Genomic DNA, 21729 nt, shown 5'->3' with positions numbered 1-21729 from the left:
ACCTCCCACTTCATTTTTCTTTCTCAAGATATTTTTAGCTATTTGGGGCACCCTATCCTTCAAAATAAATTTTGTTCTTGTTTTTTCTATTTCTGCAAAGTAAGTTGTTGGGATTTTAAGTGGTATTGCCATGAATGTGTAGATCAATTTGCATAGAATTCACATCTTAACTATATTTAGTCTTCCCATCCATGAGCATGATATGCCCTTCCATTTATTTAGGTCTTCCATGCTGTCTTTTAGCAATTTCTTATAGTTTTCTGTTTATCAGTCTTTTGTATCCTTAGTTAAATTTATTCCTAAATACTTGATTCTGAGTGCACAGGTAGATCAGTGGTTAGAATACCTGCCTTCCATGCGGGAGACCCGGGTTCAATTCCCAGGCCATGCACCCCCCAAAAAAACCTAAATACTTGATTCTTTTGGTTGCTTTTGTCAATGATGTTTTTTTCTTGATTTTCTCTTCAGATTGCTCATTACTAGTGTATGGAAACACTACTGGTTTTCGAGTGTTAATCTTGTACCCTACCACTTTGCTTTACTCATTTATTAGCTTTAATAGCTTTTGCTGTAGATTTTTCAAGATTTTCAACATATAGTATCATGTTATCTGCAAACAGAGTTTTACTTCTTCCTTTCCAATTTGGATGCCTTTTATTTCTTTTTCTTATCTAATTTCTCTGACCAGAACTTCCAGCATATGTTGGGTAACAATGGTAACAGTGGGCATCCTTGTCTTGTTCCTGATGTTAGAGGGAAAGCTCTCACCATTGAGGATTATGTTAGTTATGGGTTTTTCATGTATCCCCTTTATCATGTTGAGGAAGTTCTCTTCTGTGACTGTCCTTTGAAGTGTTTTCATCAAGAAAGGATGTTGAATTTTGTCAGATGCCTTTTCTGCATCAATCAAGATGATCATGTGGTTTTTCTACTTTTACTTATTGATATGATATATTACATTAATTGATTTTCTTATGTTGAACTATCATTGCATACCTGGAATAAATCCCACTTGGTCGTGGTGTATAATTCTTTTAATGTGCTGCTGGATTTGATTTGCGAGAATTTTGTTGAGGATTTTTGCATCAATATTCATTTGAGAGATTGGGCTGTAATTTTCTTTTGTTATAGTATTTTTGTCTTTGGTATTAGGGCGATGTTGTCTTCATAGAATGAGTTAGGTAGCTTTCCCTCCTCTTTCATTTGTTTAAAGAGTTTGAGCACGATTGGTACTAATTCTTTCTTGAATGCTTGGTAGATTCACATGTGAAGCCATTTGTTGCTGAACTTTTCTTTTTGGGGAGCTTCTTGATGACTGATTTAATCTCTTTACTTGTGATTGGTTTGTTGAGGTCATCTGTTTGCTCTCTAATCAATGTTGGTTGTTCATACCTATCTAGGAAATTGTCCATTTCGTCAACGTTGTCCAATTTATTAGCATATAGTTCCTCAGAGTATCCTCTTATTACTTCCTTTATTCCTATAGGGTTGTGCAATTATGTCTCCTCTTCCATTTCTGAAATTATTTTCTTGCATCAACTCTTTTTTTTGTCAACCTATCTAAGGTTCCATCAATTTTATTGATTTTTCTCAAAGAATCAACTTCTGGTTTTGTTGATTTTCTCAATTGTTTTCATGTTCTCACTCATTTTCATTTATTTCTGCTTTAATCTTTGCTATTTCTTTCCTTTCTTTTTTTTTTTTGCTTTGAGGTTAGTTTGTTGCTCTTCCAAGTGAACAGTTAATTCCTCAATTTTTGCTCTTTCTTCTTCTCTAATATAGGCATTTAAGGCAATAAATTTCCCTCTCAACTCTGCATTTGCTGCATCCCATAGATTTTGATATTTTGTGTTTTCCTTGTCATTTGCCTTCAGATTTTTACTGGTTTCTCCTGTAATTTCTTCCTTGACCCACTAGTTGTTTAAGAGTGTGTTGTTTAGCCTCCATATGTCTGTGAATTTTCTGCCCCTCTGCCTGTTATTGATTTCTAACTTCATTGCATTATGATCCAAGACAGTGTTTTGTATGATTTCAGTTTCAAATTTATTGAAACTTTATGTGACCCAAATTATGCTCTTTCCTTGCGAATGTTCCATGAACACTTGAGAAATATTTGTTTCCAGCTGTTCTGATGTGTAATGTTCTGTAGCTGTCTGTTAAGTGTAGTTCATTTTTTGTATTATTCAAATTCCTTGTTTCTTTATTGACCCTCTGTCTAGATGTTCTGTCCATTCATAAGAGTGGGGAATTGAGTTCTCCGACTATTATGGTAGAGGTGTGTATTTTTCCCTTCAGTGTTTACCTCATGCACTTTACAGCACTCTGTCTCAGTGCATTAATATTTATGATTGTTAATGTCTACTTGTCGAATTGTTCCTTTTATTAATACATAGTGTCCTTCTTTGTCTCTTTTAATTGTTTTACATTTGAAGTCTAATTTATCAGATATTAGTATAACTACTCCTGCTCTTTTCTGATTGTTGCTTGCATGAAATATCTTTTCCAACCTTTCACTTTCAACCTATTTTTGTCCTTGTGTCTAAAATGAGTCTCCTGTAGACAACATAAGGATGGGTCCTGTTTTTTCCCCATCTGCTGGTCTTCATATTTTGATTGTGGAGTTTAATCCATTAACATTATAAAGGCAGTACTTTCTTCTACCATTTTGCCTTTTGGAATTTATTTGTCATACCTAATTTTTTTTTCTCTTTCTGTTTTTGTTTTTGTTTCTTTGTACATGGACAGGCATCAGGAATCGAACCCAGGACTCTAGCATGGCAGACAAGAACTCTGCCACTGAGCCACCATTACCCTCTCTTTCTCTTTTTACCTTTACAGATGGTCTTCATTTCTACACTCTTTTCCAGACCTCTCTGTCCTGCCTTTTCTTTTCTGCCTTTAATGCTCCCTTTAGTATTTTTTGCAGTGCCGGTGTCTTATTCACAAATTCCCTCAGTGATTTTTTTTGTCTGAAAATGTTTTCATTTCTCCCTCAGTTTTGAAGGACAATTTTGCTGAATATAGAATTCTTGGGTGGCAGTTTTTCTCTTTTAGCATCTTAAATATATCATACCACTGCCTTCTCGGCCCCATAGTTTCTACTGAGAAATTCACACATAACCTTATTGGGCTTCCCTTGTATGTGATGGATTGATTTTCTCTTGCTGCTTTCAAAATTCTCTCTTTATCTTTGACTGTTGACATCTGATTAATAAGTATCTTGAACCATATCTATATGGATCTGTTCTGTTTGGGGTCTGCTGCACTTATTGGATCTGTAATTTTGTGTTTTTCATAAGAGATAGGAAATTGTCAGTGATTATTTCCTCCATTAGTCTTTCACTTCTTTTTCCCTTCTCTTTTCCTTTTGAAATAGCCACAACATGTTTTTCTGAGCTGGAGGCCTATTTTCAATAGTTAGAATTTATAATTAATTCCATAATTTGAGCATGGTTGAGCTAAGCCCTTGCTATTGGTAAAGTCTGTTTCCTTTCCCGTTGGGGAACCAACCTGCCATGCCCTTGGGGGAGGACCTATAGTTCTGCATGGGGTCTTAGATAGATGTTCCACATGATCCAAACTGTGTATGCTCTGTGTTCAGTCACTGATGTAGCCCCAGCAGTTCTTCTGTACTGTTCCTGGTTGTTGACTAGCTGCTCTGGTGGACAAACTAAATTCCACACCTCACTTTGCTGCCATCATGCCCCATTTCCTTTTCCTTGTCTTTAAGTTCACTGATTCTTTCTTCTTCCACCTCCACTCCAACCTGCTGTTCCCTAGGGAATTTTTCATTTCATTTATTCTGTTCTTCCACTTTCTGTTGATTCCTATTGAGAATCTCAAAAAGATTCCCACATTATTCATTTATTGTTTCCTACATATCCTTTAGTTATTTCTCCGTGTTTTCTTTTATCTCCTTAAGCATATTGAGCATCGTTCTTTTTAAAATCTCTATCTTTTAATTCCAATATCTGATATTCTTCATTGATTATTTCTGGATTTTTATCTTGTTCCTTTGGATGGTCATTTTTTCTGTCTTTGTCTTGTAATTTTTTTGCTGAACACGGAATATTTTGATGTTCTAAAGTGTTAAATCTGGGATTTAGTCACTAAACTGTCTGTTCCCTAAGTTTTTATCCAGTTAGTGATATGATACATTTTCTTAAAAGCCAAGAGCTAATCAAAACAAACAAACCTAAGCAAAAAGGACTTTTTACAGCTTTTGCAAATTGGTTCCACATTGGTAGTCTCCTTCAGTATTTAGCCCTCCTATCAAGGAGGTCAACCGAAGGCAAATGGGAAGATGAAGACTCTCTCAGTCTTATCTGAGCCTATGCCAAACCAAAGCTGGGGATTCAGCTTCTTTTCCTGGGTATTTGCTAGAACCTGAAGGAATTTCCCCTTTACAATTTAAACGAGTTCAGATGAAGGCCACTTTACTCCCTTTGAAATCTCCCTCCACCTCCTTCCTGGCTGCTTTTTTGTGTGACTTAATGTAGGTAGTTCTTTGCCCCAGGCTGCTTCATCTTAATTGTTTCTCCCACTTTTCCAGTTATCTATAAACCTCTTCTTTCCACTCAGGACAAGCTCTGGCAAGGGAGCCAAAGACAAGTTCCCTGGCTCAGTCTCTCACATTTTCACCTGATAGACTGTCACTGACATATGTGCATCTTGGTATGCACACAGGGGCTACTGTGCTCTCTCTGGAAGAGGACCAGAGACCCCAAAATCAGAACACAAGTTACCTTTGCCCTGTGTTTTAGAGCTGATGAGAAGAAACCAGCAAGGACACCAGGAGTTCTTCTTTTTTTTTTTTTGCAAATTGGCTTTATTTTGGTGATGCTCTCTTTCAGAGTTCAGCCCTCCTATCAAGAAGGTCAGCCCAAGATGAATGCAAATTGCAGGGTCCTCCCAGGGTTTTCTTCTTTTTTTTTAAATTAATATTTAAAAGATTACAAGAAAGAAATGCAGACATTCTTAATATATGCTCATTCTGTTCTACATATATAATCAGTAATTGTCAATATCATCACATAATTGCATATTCATCATCATGGTCATTTCTTATAACATTTGCATCAATTCAGAAGAAGTAAAAAGACAACTGAAAAATAAAACAAAAGCAGAAAAAAAAATTTTACATACCATACCCCTTACCCCTCCCTTTCATTGATTACTAGCATTTCAAACTAAATTTATTTTAACATTTGTTCTACCTATTATTTATTTTTATTCCATATGTCCTACTTGTCTGTTGACAAGGTAGATAAAAGGAGCATCAGACACAAGGTTTTCACAACCACACAGTCACATTGTGAAAGCTATATCATTATTCAATCATCCTCAAGAAACATGGCTACTGGAACACAGCTCTACATTTTCAGGCAGTTCCTTCCAGCCTCTCCATTACATCTTGGATAACAAGGTAATATCTACTTAATGCATAAGAATAACCTCTAGGATAACCTCCCAACTCTGTTTGGAATCTCTCAGCCGTTGACACTTTGTCTCATTTCACTCTTCCCCCTTTTGGTCGAGAAGGTTCTCTCAATCCCTTGATGCTGGGTCTCAGCTCATTCTAGAGTTTTTCTTGATCCCTTGGTGCTGAATCTGAGCTCACTGTAGGATTTCTGTCCCACATTGCCAGGAAGGTCCCTACCTCTGGGAGTCATGTCGCACATAGACAGGGGGAGGGTAGTGAGTTTGCTTGTTGTGTTGGCTGGAGAGAGAGGCCACATCTGAGCAACAAAAGAGGTTCTCTTAGGGGTGACTCTTAGGCCTAATTTTACATAGGCCTGACCTATCCTTTGTGGTGTTAAGTTTCATGTGAACAAACCCCAAGACTGGCCGCTCAGCCTATAGCTTTGATTGTCCACACTGCTTGTGTGAATATCAAGAATTCAACTTGGGGAGGTTGAATTTCCCCTGTTCTCACCATTCCCCAAAGGGGATTTTTCAAATAGTTTTCCACTCACTGATCAAATCACTCTGGGATTCATTGGTGCATCACTCTGGACAAACCAACAAAATTTCATGTCCTATCCAAGGTTCCATGTACTTAAGGTGTTCAACCAACTATCTACATTAGTTATATTAGGAGGTGCACTAGTCAAAATATAAATTTTGTACCAAATAAACATTTTTTGCTTTAGTCTCACACATAAGTTGAAATTTTAAAATATTAATTACCATCTATTTTCAGCACCCTGCAGTAATGACATTCCTTTGTTCTTCCTTATGCAAAAACATTTTTTAAATTTGTACATTTAGTCACTATCATTATACACTCTAGGCATTCCTAGATTACACCATCTCAATCTTTATCGTCTATAAAGAAATCTTTCTTTCTGATTTCATTTGTGCCCCCAGCCCTCCTCCCTCTATCATTCTCACATGCAGCTTCATTCAGTGTTTTAATATAATTATATTACAGTTAGGTAGTATTGTGCTGTCCATTTCTGAGTTCTTATATTCAATCCTGTTGCACAAGCTATATCCCTTCACCTCCAACTACCCAATATCTTACCCTATTTCTATCTCCTGATGGTCTCTGTTACCAATGAAATATTTCCAGTTTATTCACTAATGTCAGTTCATATCAGTGAGACCATATGGTATTTGTACTTTTGTTTTGGCTAATCACACTCAACATAATGTCCTTAAGGTCCATCCATGTTGTTACATACTTCATAATTTTATTCTGTCTTACAGCTGCATAATATTTTCCGTCATGTGTATATGCCACAGTTTGTTTAGCCACCTGTCTATTGATGGATGTTTTGGCTGTTTCCATCTCTTGATAATTGTAAATAATGCTGTTATAAACATTGGTGTGCAAATGTCCTTTTGTGTCCTTGCCCTCACGTCCTTTGAGTAGAGACAGCATATAGATGAGTCCTGTTTTTTAATCCATTCTGCCAGTCTATGTCCTTTGATTGGGGAGTTTAATCCATTAACATTTAGTGTTATTACTGCACGGGTAGTACTTTATTCTACTATTTTGCCTTCTGGATTTTATGTTATATCTGATTTTCCTTCCTTTTACCTTTACTCATAGTCTTGCTTTCTACACTCTTCTCCACACCTCTCTCTTCTGTCTTTTCGTATCTGTCTTAGTGCTCCCTTTAGTATTTCTTGCAGAGCTGGTCTCTTGGTCAAATTCTCTCACTGATTTTTAGCCTGAAATGTTTTAATTTCTCCTTCATTTTTGAAGGACAATTTTGCTGGATATAGAATTCTTGGATGGCATTTTTTCTCTTTTAATAATTTAAATATATCATCCCACTGTCTTCTCACCTCCATGGGCTTCCCTTGTACATGATGGATTGCTTTTCTCCTGCTGCTTTCAAGTTTCTCTTTCTCTTTGACCTCTGACATTATGATTAGTAAATGTCTTGGAGTATGTCTATTTGGATCTATTCTCTTTGGAGTATGCTGCACTTCTTGGATCTGTAATTTTAAGTATTTCGTAAGAGTTGGGAAATTTTCAGTGAAAATTTCCTCCATTAGTTTTTCTCCTCCTTTTCCCTTCTCTTCTCCTCCTGGGACAACCACAGCACATATATTTGTGTGGTTCATATTGTCTTTCAATTCCCTGAGTCCCTGGTCATAGTCTTCCATGTTTTTTCCCTATATTTTCTTTTTCTTGCCAGATTTCAGATGTTCTCCCCTCCAGTTCTCTAATCCTATCTGTCCTCTGTCTCTCGAAATCTACCATTATAGGTTTCCATTGTTTTTTTCATCTCTTCTACTGTGCTTTTCATTCCCCTAAGTTTTGTGGTTTGTTTTTTCAGACTTTCTATTTCTTCTTTTTGTTCATTCCTTTTCTTCTTTATATTTTCCCTCCCTCAATTCATTGATTTGGTTTTTGATGAGGTTTTCCATGTCTGTTCGTATATTCTGAATTAATTGTTTCAGCTCCTGTATCTCATTTGAATTATTGATTTGTTCCTTTGACTGGGCCATATCTTCAGTTTTCCTGGTGTGATTTGTTATTTTTTGCTGCTGGCATCTAGACATTTAATTACCTTAACTAGTTTATTCTGGAGATTGCTTTCACTTCTTTTACCTGGGATATTCTTGCTGGATGAATTTGTTGTCTATCTGTTCTTTGACATTCAATTCAGCTTTATCTGGACCTGTAGCATAAGTTTTCTTTAACAGAGGAGAATTTTTCAGATCTTGTTTTCTTGTTTCTTGCCCTTCTTGTATGGTACCTTTTTTCCCCCACCCTTAGGAGGATCTGCTTAGGTATTATAGACCCCAGCCAGATTTTCCCAGACCAAACTGGCCTCCTATCAGGAGGAAAGCGGCACCTGTGTTGTTTTTCCCTGAGGGTGTGACCCAGCAGGTTGAAAGACTTTCCTGTGAAGTGTCTGGACTCTGTTTTTCTTATCCTGCCCAGTATGTGGCGCTTGTCTGCCTGTGGGCCCCACCAGCATAAGATGATGCGGTACCTTTAACTTTGGCAAGATATGATCCAACTGGTATCCAAGAATATCAAAACTCATCAGTAAAGTTGAGATAAATATGAGAATGAAAAGACCTCCTTTATGAATAGCAAAGGAAAATGAACTGTTGGCCTGCTAGGAGGTCAAAACAACTGCCATGTGATTGTAGGAAGATGGTGGAGTAGGAAGCTCCAGGAATCAGTTCCTCCACCAAAACAACTACTGAACAGGGGTGTGGTGGAGACAGAGGAGATGTTGTAGGCTGGTTTTAATGGCATCAAATTACCAAGCCCTGGTGTCTGAATTCCTTGAAGGAGTAATTCCACCTGAGTTGGGCTTCACCCCTCCCACTAGGAGTTTCTTGAGTGGCTTCTGAAGCTGTTTTCTTGATTCAGTACTTGCCCTGTTAATCCAACCCTCTATCTGTTTACCACTGTTTGCGGAAAGTTACAAATCTTCCACGTTTGCCTGTAGAGGACCTGAAACAGTGGCTGCCCACAGAGTCAGTCCCCACTGATTTGTTGTAGCTTATCAAAAGCAGTATTCTGCCATCAGAACACTCAGCCCTGGAGTATTAAGGACTAGGTTTTATGTTCCTCTCTGGCACCGAGCAAGCTGTGCCAGCCTTTTCCTCCTCTTCGTCTGGATGTCGCATAGTATTCCACTGCCTGTTCAGTAGTTGTTTTGGTGGAGGAACTGATTCCTGGAGCTTCCTACTCCACCATCTTCCTACAATCACATGGCAGTTGTTTTGACCTCCTAGCAGGCCAACAGTTCATTTTCCTTTGCTATTCATAAAGGAGGTCTTTTCATTCTCATATTTATCTCAACTTTACTGATGAGTTTTGATATTCTTGGATACCAGTTGGATCATATCTTGTTCAGTTTGTTTTTGTTTACATATACATTTTTTTTTCTTTTAGAACAATTGCGAGTTTACAGAACAATCATGTGTAAAATACAGGATTCCTATATAGGAGGATGCTATTTGGAATGCAGTTTGTTTTTAAAATGAAAGTATTTTTTTATTTTATACTCGATTAAGTATAATGTGTATGTTCCCTTTTAATTTTTTAAAATCTTATCCCCATTTTTCCTGTTCTGTAATTTCCAAAAGATTTATTTGCGACAACAAGATAAAACAGCAAGCATCAATCAAAATGTCCGTATTGCCAAGATGTCTCTCATTGACCTGGCAGGGTCTGAACGTGCCAGTGCTACCAGTGCTAAAGGGACCCGGTTTTTAGAAGGCACAAATATTAATCGATCACTTTTAGCTCTTGGGAATGTCATCAATGCTTTAGCAGATACAAAGGTAGGTTTTACATTTAATAAAGCTACAAAGGTAGGTTTTTTTTTTAATTTTCAGTTTTATAATCAGAATTCACTGAATGAAAGGTAGTGAATATTATATCAATAGTTAATATTTTGTGGTACCTTTCTCTTCACTTATTTTGAATTCGATTTTCTTAAATTATCATTTAGTGATCGCTATACTATAGCAATTATGATGCTATCATTAGCACAAAGACAAAAAATATGTTTTTTTTGAAATCTAAATTCTATTCTGGTCAATATTTTATATACCCTAAAATTGGTTTAAATATTAAAGAGTGTTGATTTTTCTTAATGAGAGGAGGAGTGGCTTAATGTTAATGCATACTATATTATAATATGTAAGGCTATCACCTAATAGAATGATATGTACTACACTCTTTTGGGACTGTTAAAATTATTTTGCATCCATAATATGCCAGAAAGTCTTGCTAGAACATAGTATCAAAACAATTTCTCTTTCTTACATTAAAATTTGAATTTAATTCAAATTCAAACCAATCACAAAGGCTTCAAGGTAATTATGGCTGAACTGCTCAAATTGTTACGTTTTGAATTAGTATGAAATGTATTAAAAGAATTTCAGGAGTCTGTAAAAATGTCAAATTACCAAAATCGCGTGAATGTTACAGGAATAAGATGCCTCTGATGTTAGTTTCAAACAAAGATTCAACATAGTGTAGAGACTAATTTTCTAAATTTAAGATACTTCATATGATTTTGCTATACCTACTAATATGTTATACTCTACTCCTATTTTTAGTTGAAGTTCTTTTTAAGGAATACCTTATATTTTTACCACTAATGGAAAATCAATGTTACTTGCCATAAATGATAACATAAAATTAATACAATGACAACAAGGCAGTTTTATTAAATTCTGATCGTATAGAGGCTGTTGGCTCTGTGTGAGACCAGCTTTCTCTTTTCTTAAAAGGGAAAGTAGAAAATATTGTAGAGGTGCTGAAGACAGTAGCATGTATGCTACATTAAGTTTGAAGAAACAGAAGACATTAAAGGAAACTTCAAAAAGAAGTAACTGTATCATTGTGAATCAGTGATTAATGCATGCCTTGCATATATAAATTAATTTCAAGTAGCACCATCAGGGCACTTTCCAAAACTGAGAAAGACTGCTTTGGTAGAAAAAACAGTACTGGAAGCTAGAAGACCTAGGGCCTATTTCTAGCTCTGTGAATTATCAGCTTTGTGACCTAAGGCAAGTCATTTCATTTTTCATTTAGTTTCACTTTCTTCTCTCGTGATATGAAAGAGTTATATTGAATAACCTATGGCTGCCTTTAGCTTAACATTAATAATGCTCTGTTTTTATATATACAAGTTGTGGTTTTTTGGAAGATTTGTTACTTTAAAGTCAGGGTTTTTAAACAAAGGAAAACCTGGAAAAATTAAGTTCTAAGGGAACTGTGTTGTAGTTTCAATTGAAGTACCTGTAATATTGTAATTATAATTTATTTTGTAAATACATGGATACTTCTTTGAGAGAAGTAGCTCTCTGCCATGCAGAATTCTTTTTGTTCCTTTGATATATTTGTATAGGGCATGTGCATATTTTACTTTTATATTTTAATTCCTTTCAGTAGATGAATGGGAATTTTTTTAGATAACTTTTCAATTTAGGAAAGTTCTAGATGTACAGGAAAGTGTGAAGATAATGCAAAAAGTACCTGTATGCCCCACTTCCAGTTTCCCCTATTGTTGATATCTCACATTAGTATGATATTTTTATCACAACTGATGAAGCAATATTAATATATCAGTATTAACTAAAGCCCGTACTTATTCAGATGGAAATGTAAATTTTAACAGGATATTTGTTTTATCTAGTCACTCAAAATCCATTGTCATGATTTGGATTACCAGTTACCGCATAAATCTAGGCAAAGTTCTGCAGTGATTAAATTCTTATAGTGAAGTAACAGTTTGCATTTAAATGTGGAAAGTGACATAAAAATTCTTTTTTTATTCTTTCAGAGAAAGAATCTGCATATTCCTTACAGAAATAGTAAGCTCACTCGCTTGTTAAAAGATTCTCTTGGAGGAAACTGTCAAACCATAATGATAGCTGCTGTTAGTCCTTCCTCTGTTTTCTATGATGATACATACAATACACTTAAGTATGCTAATCGTGCAAAAGACATTAAATCTTCTGTAAGTATGTTCACTCTCCTTTTTTGTCAGTGTATTAGTTGCATATTATTTTAATAATTTTAATGAAATTATTAATTTGGGTTATGTTTCTACTAGAGGAAATTGAGGGTTAGAAATGTCTTTATTAATATGGCTAATATGGCTAACTGAATCTTAACTTGAATAGTTGAACCATTAAGCATCTTGCTCACATATATAATAATTATTATTGAATATTTTGTAAGATAGTATACTTTAGTATCCTTTTTGCCAGTCTTTTTCACATCATGGTACATACTACATATTTGAAGTGTATCCTATTGTAACATTCAAGGTTTTGGCTGCCATAGACTTTACCTGAGGGATCAGCTTCTCAGAACACCTGTAATACATTTTTAGCAGCCAGAGATAATATTTTGCTTTAGGCCCGTCACCAATGCTTTCTACTTTGTAACCTTGAACATGTTAGTTAATAACACCAAGCCTTATTACATCATCTGTAAAATTAGTGTAATTTCTGCCTTACAGAATATTTATAAAAACCAAATGAAATAAGTTATAAATTATGAGAAGCAATACCTGGCACAAAATAGGCATTCAAGTGATGACTTCCTTTGGGGATTTTCTTTTTTTTTTAATATAAAGTTGTATAGTAAATAGTGTTTAAACAATAACTTATTTCCGCATTCATAATGTTCGTATAATCAATCTCTGTTTAGCACCAGAAATATAATTAATGTTAGTGTTTTTGCCAAAGGTTTGAGGTGCTTGAAAAATACGTAAGTCAAACATGATGTGTGTTCAAAATCATGGACTCTAATGGTTGGAAGACACCTAGGATAAACGGATATAATGACTCCTCTTCCACCTTAGCCCTCTGCTATTCTCTTTATGTCTGAAATGAACGGATTACTTTCATTTTTAGAGCAATTTATATATTTAATTGGGAAAGGTCATTCTATGGGAATATGCAAAGCCCTTTTTTTTTTTTTTTTTTATTTTGGCATGGGCAGCGGGCATAGGGAACCGAACTTACATCTCCTGCATAACAGGCGAGAATTCTGCCTGCTGAGCTACCGTCCACCGCCCAAAGCACATTTTTAATGTAAACTTTATATTCACCATTCAGGAAAAGCACTTTTAGCTCCATTTTTCAATTGAGGAAGCTAATCCTCAATGCCTTTGAAGTACTTAGTTCTAGGTCGGTTAAGTGAGAAGTAAAAAAGGCCTCTTAACCAGGTATTTGGATTTTTATATTGAATGTTCTCTCCACTATTCCATAGCTGCCAAAAAATCCAATACTTATAAAAAGGATATAATTTACTAATTTTTACTTAAAAGCTAGTATAACTCAATAAAAACTCATTGAGCTTATGAATGGGTTGATCATAAACTTACCACTAAATTTATTAAAGTCAAACAGAAAAAATTATGTATTATATTGTGAATGAATGCTTCTCAAATACTTGAAAGTACCTTTTCTCAGATAGTAAAGCAATTTCTTTATCATCTCACTTACATTTTAACGTGTTTGACATAGCCTCTTGTCATAGATTTTAAACATTAGAATACTGATCAGGATTATCACATGATCATAATTATCACAAATTCTGAATTCATGGAAACCGAATTAATAAGGCTGTATTGCCATTTTGTGAAGTATATAACTATGTGATTATTTCCTCTGTGTATACAGTCATACTTTCTATCTTTTAACAGTTGAAGAGCAATGTTCTTAGCCTGGACAACCATATAACTCAGTATGTGAAAATCTGTAATGAGCAGAAGAAGGAGGTATGTCTGCTCCTTACGTTGTTTATGCTTAATTCCTCATTTATAGGACTAGTACTCCTAATTATCTAAAAACTTAATGTTTTCATATTATAATTGAAATTTCATTTATTGAGTCATTTTTCACAGCTAAAATTTTGCTGTGCTTTTAAGGTGATAGTCATATATATAGAGACAAATAACTTGTTTTGTACTTACCTAGTGTTTTCTGTCTACTAGATTTTAATGTTAAAAGAAAAACTAAAAGCCTATGAAGAAAAGAAAGCCTTTAGTGATGAAAATAATGAAGCAAAGTTAATAATTTCAAACCCTCAGGAAAAGGAAATTGAAAGGTAAAAATGACATTGAGATCTTATTTTGAGGAATTTATAGTATAAAAATTTAACCAGATATTTAATATTAGTCATCACCATCTGTTGTATGTGTGCCTTTGTATATATTCCCAGCTGAGTTCAAGTAATCACTTATTGCTCTTTGTATTGCACACTTTGAAGATCAAGTTATTTTAGTCATGATTATAATGATAATGAAGAGAACAGATTCTACAGATACTGAGATCAAGCCAGTTGCAGTCAGTTCTATTTATTTGTGGGTTTGTGGGCTAAACGTTGTCACAGACACTGAATTACAGAATAATGAACCATTGGTCCTAGAGGAAATACAGGGTTACATTCCTGTGAGCATTTGGTCCCAATATTTTGTCAACTAATTTAAGTATTACTTTGCTGTATTTGTATTTCTCTTTAAAGACACTTAAATGAATATTGTTGATTTATTAATATTGAACTCATGGCCTACAGCATTATAACTCATGCCTGAACAAAGTTTATCTAACACACATATTTTCTCTGTAAGGCACCTAACAGCATTCTTCCACTTAGGGATACTAAATAGCACTTCAGCAGTATTCTAGGATACGGTTTTAAACCACAAAATCACCAAGATAATGCACAAAAATTCAAAACACCTGTGAAAGATATACTGTGAAAAGGACACTAGGTTACAGTGTGACAACTGAAAACTAGGTAGATAGAGCTTCTCCTTATTCATCCTCAGCTGAGAATATGTTCATTGGGCGACTGGAATATTTTGCAGGCTTGTGTGTGTTTGCATATGACCACATCATTCCACAAATATTTATTTAGAGGTAACTAACGTACATTTCAGTGAATAGGAGAATTTGAAAATATGGATTCTGCCATAATGAGAAGACTTGTATGGCATTTATGAGGTTAGTTGATTTTCAGTTGTGCTCATATTTTTCTTCTCTGATAATATCATTATTTGTATAGTTCACGTAAATTTGATACACTCTTTATTGACTATGTATAGCTTTAACAGTCCACTTACTGAGTTTAAATGATTATTTGAATTTATATCCCAGTGTTATAAATTGATAACGGATTTTGATACTTCCCACTAAACATCTTCGCAGATATGTCAAAAAAAAGAAATTAATGATATAGTACTCAAAAATGCATTTTCCCCACAAAGAACTAAGACCTTTTCCCAAATTGTCCTATTAGTACAGTGGTTTTCAAGAGATATGAATCCCTGAGTTATTCTAAGACAGGAAGGGATTCCTGAGCCAAACCAGTTTAGAAATTGCCCCTTTCTGAAACAATTTACAAAGTTACATCAGTGTATTCAAGGCTCAGAAAGGACCTTCACTAAAGGAATCTCTTCAAACTTTGGAGTAAAGTTAAACTTATGTGAATCCCCAAAGCCAATTTTCTGTAATCACCAGTATGAGAAGGTAACCACAACTTAAACCATTGGTTTTTCACAGTTTTGGAACACTAGAGTTTGTAGAGGGTCTCTTGAGGTTTGTGACAAAGGCAGGAAAACCAGTCAACACTGTCTTTCAACCTAGTTTCAGATAGTACAACTTTATTTTTTTTGTTATTGGGTCTCAATATTGGGTTTTTATATACAAATGCCTGATTAGAAAAAAGAAAAATGGAAATGATTTTTTTTGTGCCTTCAGTGACCCCAGATGCTGCTAAGCTATCTACTTTTAACAACACTACTTTATTTTTGTATGTGGCTTTGTTGTTTTTTATTATTTTTTTAAATTCATATTAATCTCATCTGATCACTACTGCAAATCTTTGAAATTGCATGAGAAGGTGTTATACTTTGGTTTATTGATGAAAGCAAGAACTGGAAATCACATCTCAAATTATAATCCTTTTCTTGGGTACTTTGATGTAACTTTGCGAATGTCTTAAGTGCTTTCAACTGATATCTCTCTCTATCAAAACAATGAGTCAGTTTTTCATATAGCATAAAGTCAACTAATATCTTGATATTTTACATTAGCTCTCTTTATACTGGAGATTTTATCAAGGTTTCAGATCTGTTAATCCCTTGAACAATAAATGCATTTTCAATATAAAAATAAATAAATAAAAATAAAAATAAAAAAATTACCATACTGGTCTTATGATGCTCTTGTTATATCCTACCAATTTGATAATGTCTCTAAAAAAAAGTAACTTAAATGAAAATGATTCTCTGTATTTAGTCTCATAAAAGAAAGCTTTGATATTGATATTATTAATTATTGTCTTTACTATTGTTTCATTTTGTTAAAGTCAAACATGGGATTGGTCTTTTTTCCAGTCAGATATCTCTGTTAATGCAAGTACTTGAAAAGTAAAGAGGTCACAAATTACTCATATTTGGATCATTGCTTATATAAAATGGAATTCTTCAGAACCACTTAACAAGTCTACCTTATCAATTAAAACCTTACGGATTAGTAGATTTTTCTGGAGTTCATGGCTTTACATTGTTCAACCTTCCTTTCTGGTAGAATGATTCCGGAGAGAGATAACATTCATTTAGATATTTTCCACATTTAACTTGACCTTTAACCAACAATTAAAACTTTGAGTTTTAGTTTCTGGAAACATGTTATATTTTATCATATCAATCATATTCTTACAAAAGACTTTTTAATGCTGTTGGTTTTCAAACTTTTGCCGTAAAATTTTTTTTTAATGTATGGAGATTAAACAGGTAAAGGAAAGAATATACAATATTTTTTTCTGTCAAAAACTATTTGGAAAGATAATATTCAAAAGGAAATCATGAAAAGAAAATATAGTTGTTCTTTATAAAAAGTAATTACAAAACTTTACCTGTGACTAAGTGAAGAAAATTGTGTAAAGGTTAATATTCATTATATATCACCTAAAAATATTGGTGCAGATTTTTGTTTTCTGATTACTGGAATGTTTTAAATGACTGGAAAATAGTTATTTTTAGTCAATCTCTTAAGACTCTTTCTGATGCAGTTTTTTTTAAAAGGAGTTCTCTAGGAACACTCTTTGGGCATTTCCATTCTTCCATCCTGATCAGTAAATCCTACTGACTAAAATAAGAGTCTGGGCCACAAAATTACATAGCTGACAGATATTTAACTGTCCTCAGGTAAAATGTTATAGAGAAACTAAGAAATTATCTTTGGATATAACCTAACAATAACATTGATTCATTTACTGACATTAGTATTGTTATAATAAAATACATTGAAATTGCAATGTCCTTACATACTTTCTATGAAACATTTATAAGTTTGACAAAACTGCAGTAAAGTCAATGTGTTGTAGCTTATATTCATTTCCAGTAGAGTTTCATTAAGAACTGCTGACGTAATTTAGCAGTGTTTTTACGTATTCCTACAAATATATCTAAAATTCTGGCTAAAGAACATTTATTTTTAAGTGCATATCATATACTTATTGCAATTTTATCTTTAAGGTTTCACTATTAACTTTTCTTTTGAGATTTTTGCCTGTATATGAGTAAATATTTATACTGTCATTATAGCTCCGAGTGACTTAAAGGCACAAACATATTTTATAAAATTACAGTATCCCCATGGCCAATGTTCTGCTTACCCGGAAGAAGTCAACTTGATGTTTTTAGGCATTTAGAAGATACCTGTCTCAAACTGCCCAACTTTGATCTCTAGATCTATGTTACCCTTTGGAGGAAAAACACTGTCATGGCTTTACTAGGTTTACCATGTTCTCAAATTGAACATTTGGGTCCTGGCCATGTCAGCTGGCTTTTATGTTGGCCTGAAATGGTACCTTACCTTATGTTGTGTTTTCACAATAATAAAGTCTGAAGGTGAAAACTGGCTCACTCTCTTTCCCTAGGGGCCATGGAGACACAATATTATTATGTCTCCTACTGCTTTCTTCACAGTGCGCCAACACCAGAACCACACACAATGCTTTTGTAGTTAATGGGAACTTGTGAATTTGGATAGTGTATATCCAGGTCATCATCCTTTTCCCAAAGACATAAAATATTATATCTTTGCTAAGTAGTTAAATTGCATGTACACATAAACATAGACAAAATACAGTATATTACTAAAACCAGAGGCATTGTGGTGTTTGTATCTTTCAATAACATGATTTTCCTAGAGTAGGAAATGAGAAATTTAACCTAGTAAATATAAAATTTAATAGCCTTTCTAAATATTTTTGTAATTTAAATGAGGAAATAATCACTGACCCAGAATCTATTTCTCATTGTTAAATTCTGTAAGTACCATATATTCTTTTCCTTATGCATTTCTTTAAGTAAACTTTGTATAATCTGCCCCAAAATTAGTGAGACTCTATAATGTGTTTTATTTTCATTAGATATCAAGAAATCCTGAACTGCTTATTCCAGAATCGTGAGGAAATCAGGCAAGAATATCTGAAGTTGGAAATGTTACTTAAAGAAAATGATCTTAAAATGTTCTATCAACAACAGTGCCATAAGCAAATAGAAATGATGTGTTCTGAAGACAAAGTAGAAAAGGTATTTAACAATTTTAACATTTAAAAGAATGTAAAACAGAGACTTCTAATTATAGAAATTTGATCGGCAAAGTTACTTATCACCCATTCTCTATAAATACCTGGACATTCTGGAAGATGTAGCAAACATGGTTTTAAATGTGTGGTTGTGTAATTTAGAAGTATAAGAAAGAAAGTTATATTCCTAGTTAAATTTGTCAGAAACAAAAAGAAAACTTAAAAGCTGAATCTCAATTGTTACTTTTACTTCCATGAGGGTTTGTGAAACTCTTAACCTGAAAGGCTTAAAATTTTTAACACACTCAGAGGGAGGTACCAAAGGTGAGGCAATGATAATAATCACCCCCAGATGCAGATAATAGTTTACAACTTAGACCAAAGGAGATTTTGGAGGAAGAAAGAGTATTTTATCACTAACATTGTTTACAATTGCCAACACATGGTGCTAATCAAAAGCAAACCAACTTTTAGTCAATTTATTATTGCTTTTTAATTACTTTACAGACTATAAGCCTCCACCCTCACTCCACTCCACCCATTACTCTGACCTTTATATACATCACTGCTTAGGTACAGGACTCAAAGAAAGCAGAGACTTAGAAATGTGTGCACCCGCAGAAAGCTAGGAACCTCAAAAGTTTGTATCTTTCATAATGGAATACATCAGGAAAAGAAATCTTGCCAACTGCATAAGAAGACAACAAGGAACCACATAATAAAACATATTTGCCATATTGGGACTTATTGACCATAGTTTGAAAAGATAAAATAGTAGGTCAGATTGTAGAAACTTTGGTTGCCTGGAATTTGGAATCTATGAAGTAAAATGCAGTTGTTAAGTGATACATGGTTGGTTCAGTGGTAGAATGCTTACTTTTCATCCCAGAGACCCAGGTTCAATTCCAGACCATGCACCCAAAAAAAAAAAAAAAAAAGGCAATTGTTGAAGCCTTTGAATGATAGTGCAATTTTTTTAAACATTTGAATATAATTATTTTTGTTACATTAATATTCTTAATTTACTTAATCCCAAGCTAATTTACAAAATTGTTATTTTACTATTTTTTAGTTCCTCATTAAATTTTGAATGTGTCTAGAAGGATTAAAACATGGAATGTTTGACAAGTTTCTTGAATTTGTTTCCATCTTTATTCTTCTGCTTAATAGCCTTTTCCTTTTATTATCCACTTGCATTTTATGAGTTCTGATTTAAGTGCTTTTCAGTTCATATGTCCCCAATTCCTATAGCTATTCTTCTGAGGGTAGATGAACAACAGAGATAAAAACTCTTAGTTTATTCATTGTAAACTTATAAATAACAAAAAGACATCCAAAAAGTAGCTGATTTTTATTTTTTTGAGCGCAGAAGTGTCAACCTTTAGACATAAGGAACTCTTTCTAAGGCAGTGAAGATCATATCTATCATCAACCCACTCTTAAATATGTTGATTGTCAGAAGTACTAAAAGGGTCTTATAATGTTGATCCAGCTATAAATAGGCCTATAGTATGGACTCTGAGATAAGTATTAAACTAAAGCTCATGGGTCATTTAATGACAACATAAAAATAATCCCTATAGTAGCTAAATTATTTCTAATGAAATAGTATATTTATAGTGTTAGAAGTTCTTTTGCAAAAAGAGACAGTGACACCTAAAATTTTAGCATTATATATTTGTTCTCCCTCAAACTCTTACGAAGTGTTTTGGGAATCTTATTAAATACATAAAGCACTCGTTCTCATACTACTCTCTCTCCATATATGTGTGTGTATATATGTATCTATGTATATATGTATGTATGTATGTATATAATGGGTATAAAATGGTATATTGTGGTTTTGATTTGCATTTCTCTAATGGCTAATAAAGATTAGAATGTTTTCGTGTGCTTTTTGGCCATTTGTGTATCTTCTTTGGAGAAATATCTGTTCGTCTTTTGACATTTTTTAATTGGGTTGTTTCTCTTTTTTACTGTTGAATTATAAGATTTTTCTATATATTCTGGATATTAAATCTTATTTGATATGTGGTTTTCAAATATTTTCTCCTATTAAGTAAGTTATCTTTTCACTTAAATGATAAAGTCCTTTGAAGTTCAGAAGTTTTTAATTTTGATGAGGTCCCATTTATTTATTTTTTCTTTTGTTGTTAGTGCTTTTGGTATAACATCTAACAAACCATTTCCTGATATCTAGTCCTGTTAATGCTTCTCTACATTTTCTTCAAGGAGTTTTAACCTTGTTCTTATATTTGAACTCATATAAGTTCACAGACATATTTAGGTCTTTGATCCATTTTGAGTTAATTTTTTATATAAGATGTGAGATAGAGGTCCCTCGTCATTCTTTTTCTTATAGATGTGTAGTTCTCCAAGCATCATTTGTTGAAGAAACTGTTTTTTTCTCAGTTGACTTGACTTGGCAGCCCAGTCAATAATCAATTGGCCATAGATATCAAGAGTCTATTTCTGAACTTTGAATTCATTTCCGTTGGTCTATGTATCTGTCCTTGTGGCAATACCATGCTGTTTTGACAACTGAGACTTTGTAACAAGTTTCAAAGTTGGGAAGTATGAGTCTTCTTTTTCAAGATGATTTGAGCTATTCCAGGATCCTTATCCTTCCAGCTGAATTTGAGGATTGGCTTTTCCATTTCTGCAAAGAAGGTTGTTGGAATTTTTATTGAATTTGTGTTGAATCTGCCATTTTGGGTAGGATTCATATCTTAATAATATTTAGTCTTCCAAATCATCAGCATGGAATGTCTTTCCATTTGTTACAACTTTTATTTCTTTTAGCAATGTTTTGTAGTTTTCTGTTTATAAGTACTTTACATCTGTGGTTAAATTTCTAGATATTTGATTGTTTAGTTGCTATTGTAAATGGATTTTTTTTTTCTTGATTTCCTTCTTAGATTGCTCAGTACTAGGATAGAGAAACTTGAGTTTTTCATGTTTACCTTTTATTCTGTCACTTTGCTGTACTCATTAGCTCTGGTAGCTTTGTTACAGATTTTTCAGGATTTTCTATATAAAGGATCATGTCATCTGCAAGCAATGAAAGTTTAACTTCTTCCTTTCCAATCTGTGTGCTTTTTATTTCTTTTCTTGTTGACTTCATTTCAGCATTGACTAACAGTGGTGACAATTGGCATCCTTCTGTTTTTCCAGAT

The 21729-nt window shown here is 33.8% G+C and overlaps 1 protein-coding gene across 4 annotated transcripts in view; it reads left to right on the top strand.

The window, feature by feature from the left end:
• The window catches only part of KIF18A (kinesin family member 18A), a 112859-nt gene that overhangs the window by 27558 nt on the left and 63572 nt on the right, over window positions 1–21729 (top strand). For all 4 annotated transcript variants that reach the window (XM_077114272.1, XM_077114268.1, XM_077114270.1 and 1 more), the window contains 5 exons: window positions 9568–9765; window positions 11781–11957; window positions 13656–13730; window positions 13947–14059; window positions 18395–18557. In XM_077114272.1, coding sequence (XP_076970387.1) covers window positions 9568–9765; window positions 11781–11957; window positions 13656–13730; window positions 13947–14059; window positions 18395–18557 — 726 coding nt within the window. The remainder of the gene's footprint in view (window positions 1–9567; window positions 9766–11780; window positions 11958–13655; window positions 13731–13946; window positions 14060–18394; window positions 18558–21729) is intronic.

This window comes from Tamandua tetradactyla, chromosome 8, assembly GCF_023851605.1.
Source record: "Tamandua tetradactyla isolate mTamTet1 chromosome 8, mTamTet1.pri, whole genome shotgun sequence".
NCBI classification, from domain to species: Eukaryota; Metazoa; Chordata; class Mammalia; order Pilosa; family Myrmecophagidae; genus Tamandua; species Tamandua tetradactyla.
The sequence above is the reverse complement of the archived record's forward strand: the minus strand, read 5'-3'. Positions and strand labels throughout refer to the sequence as shown.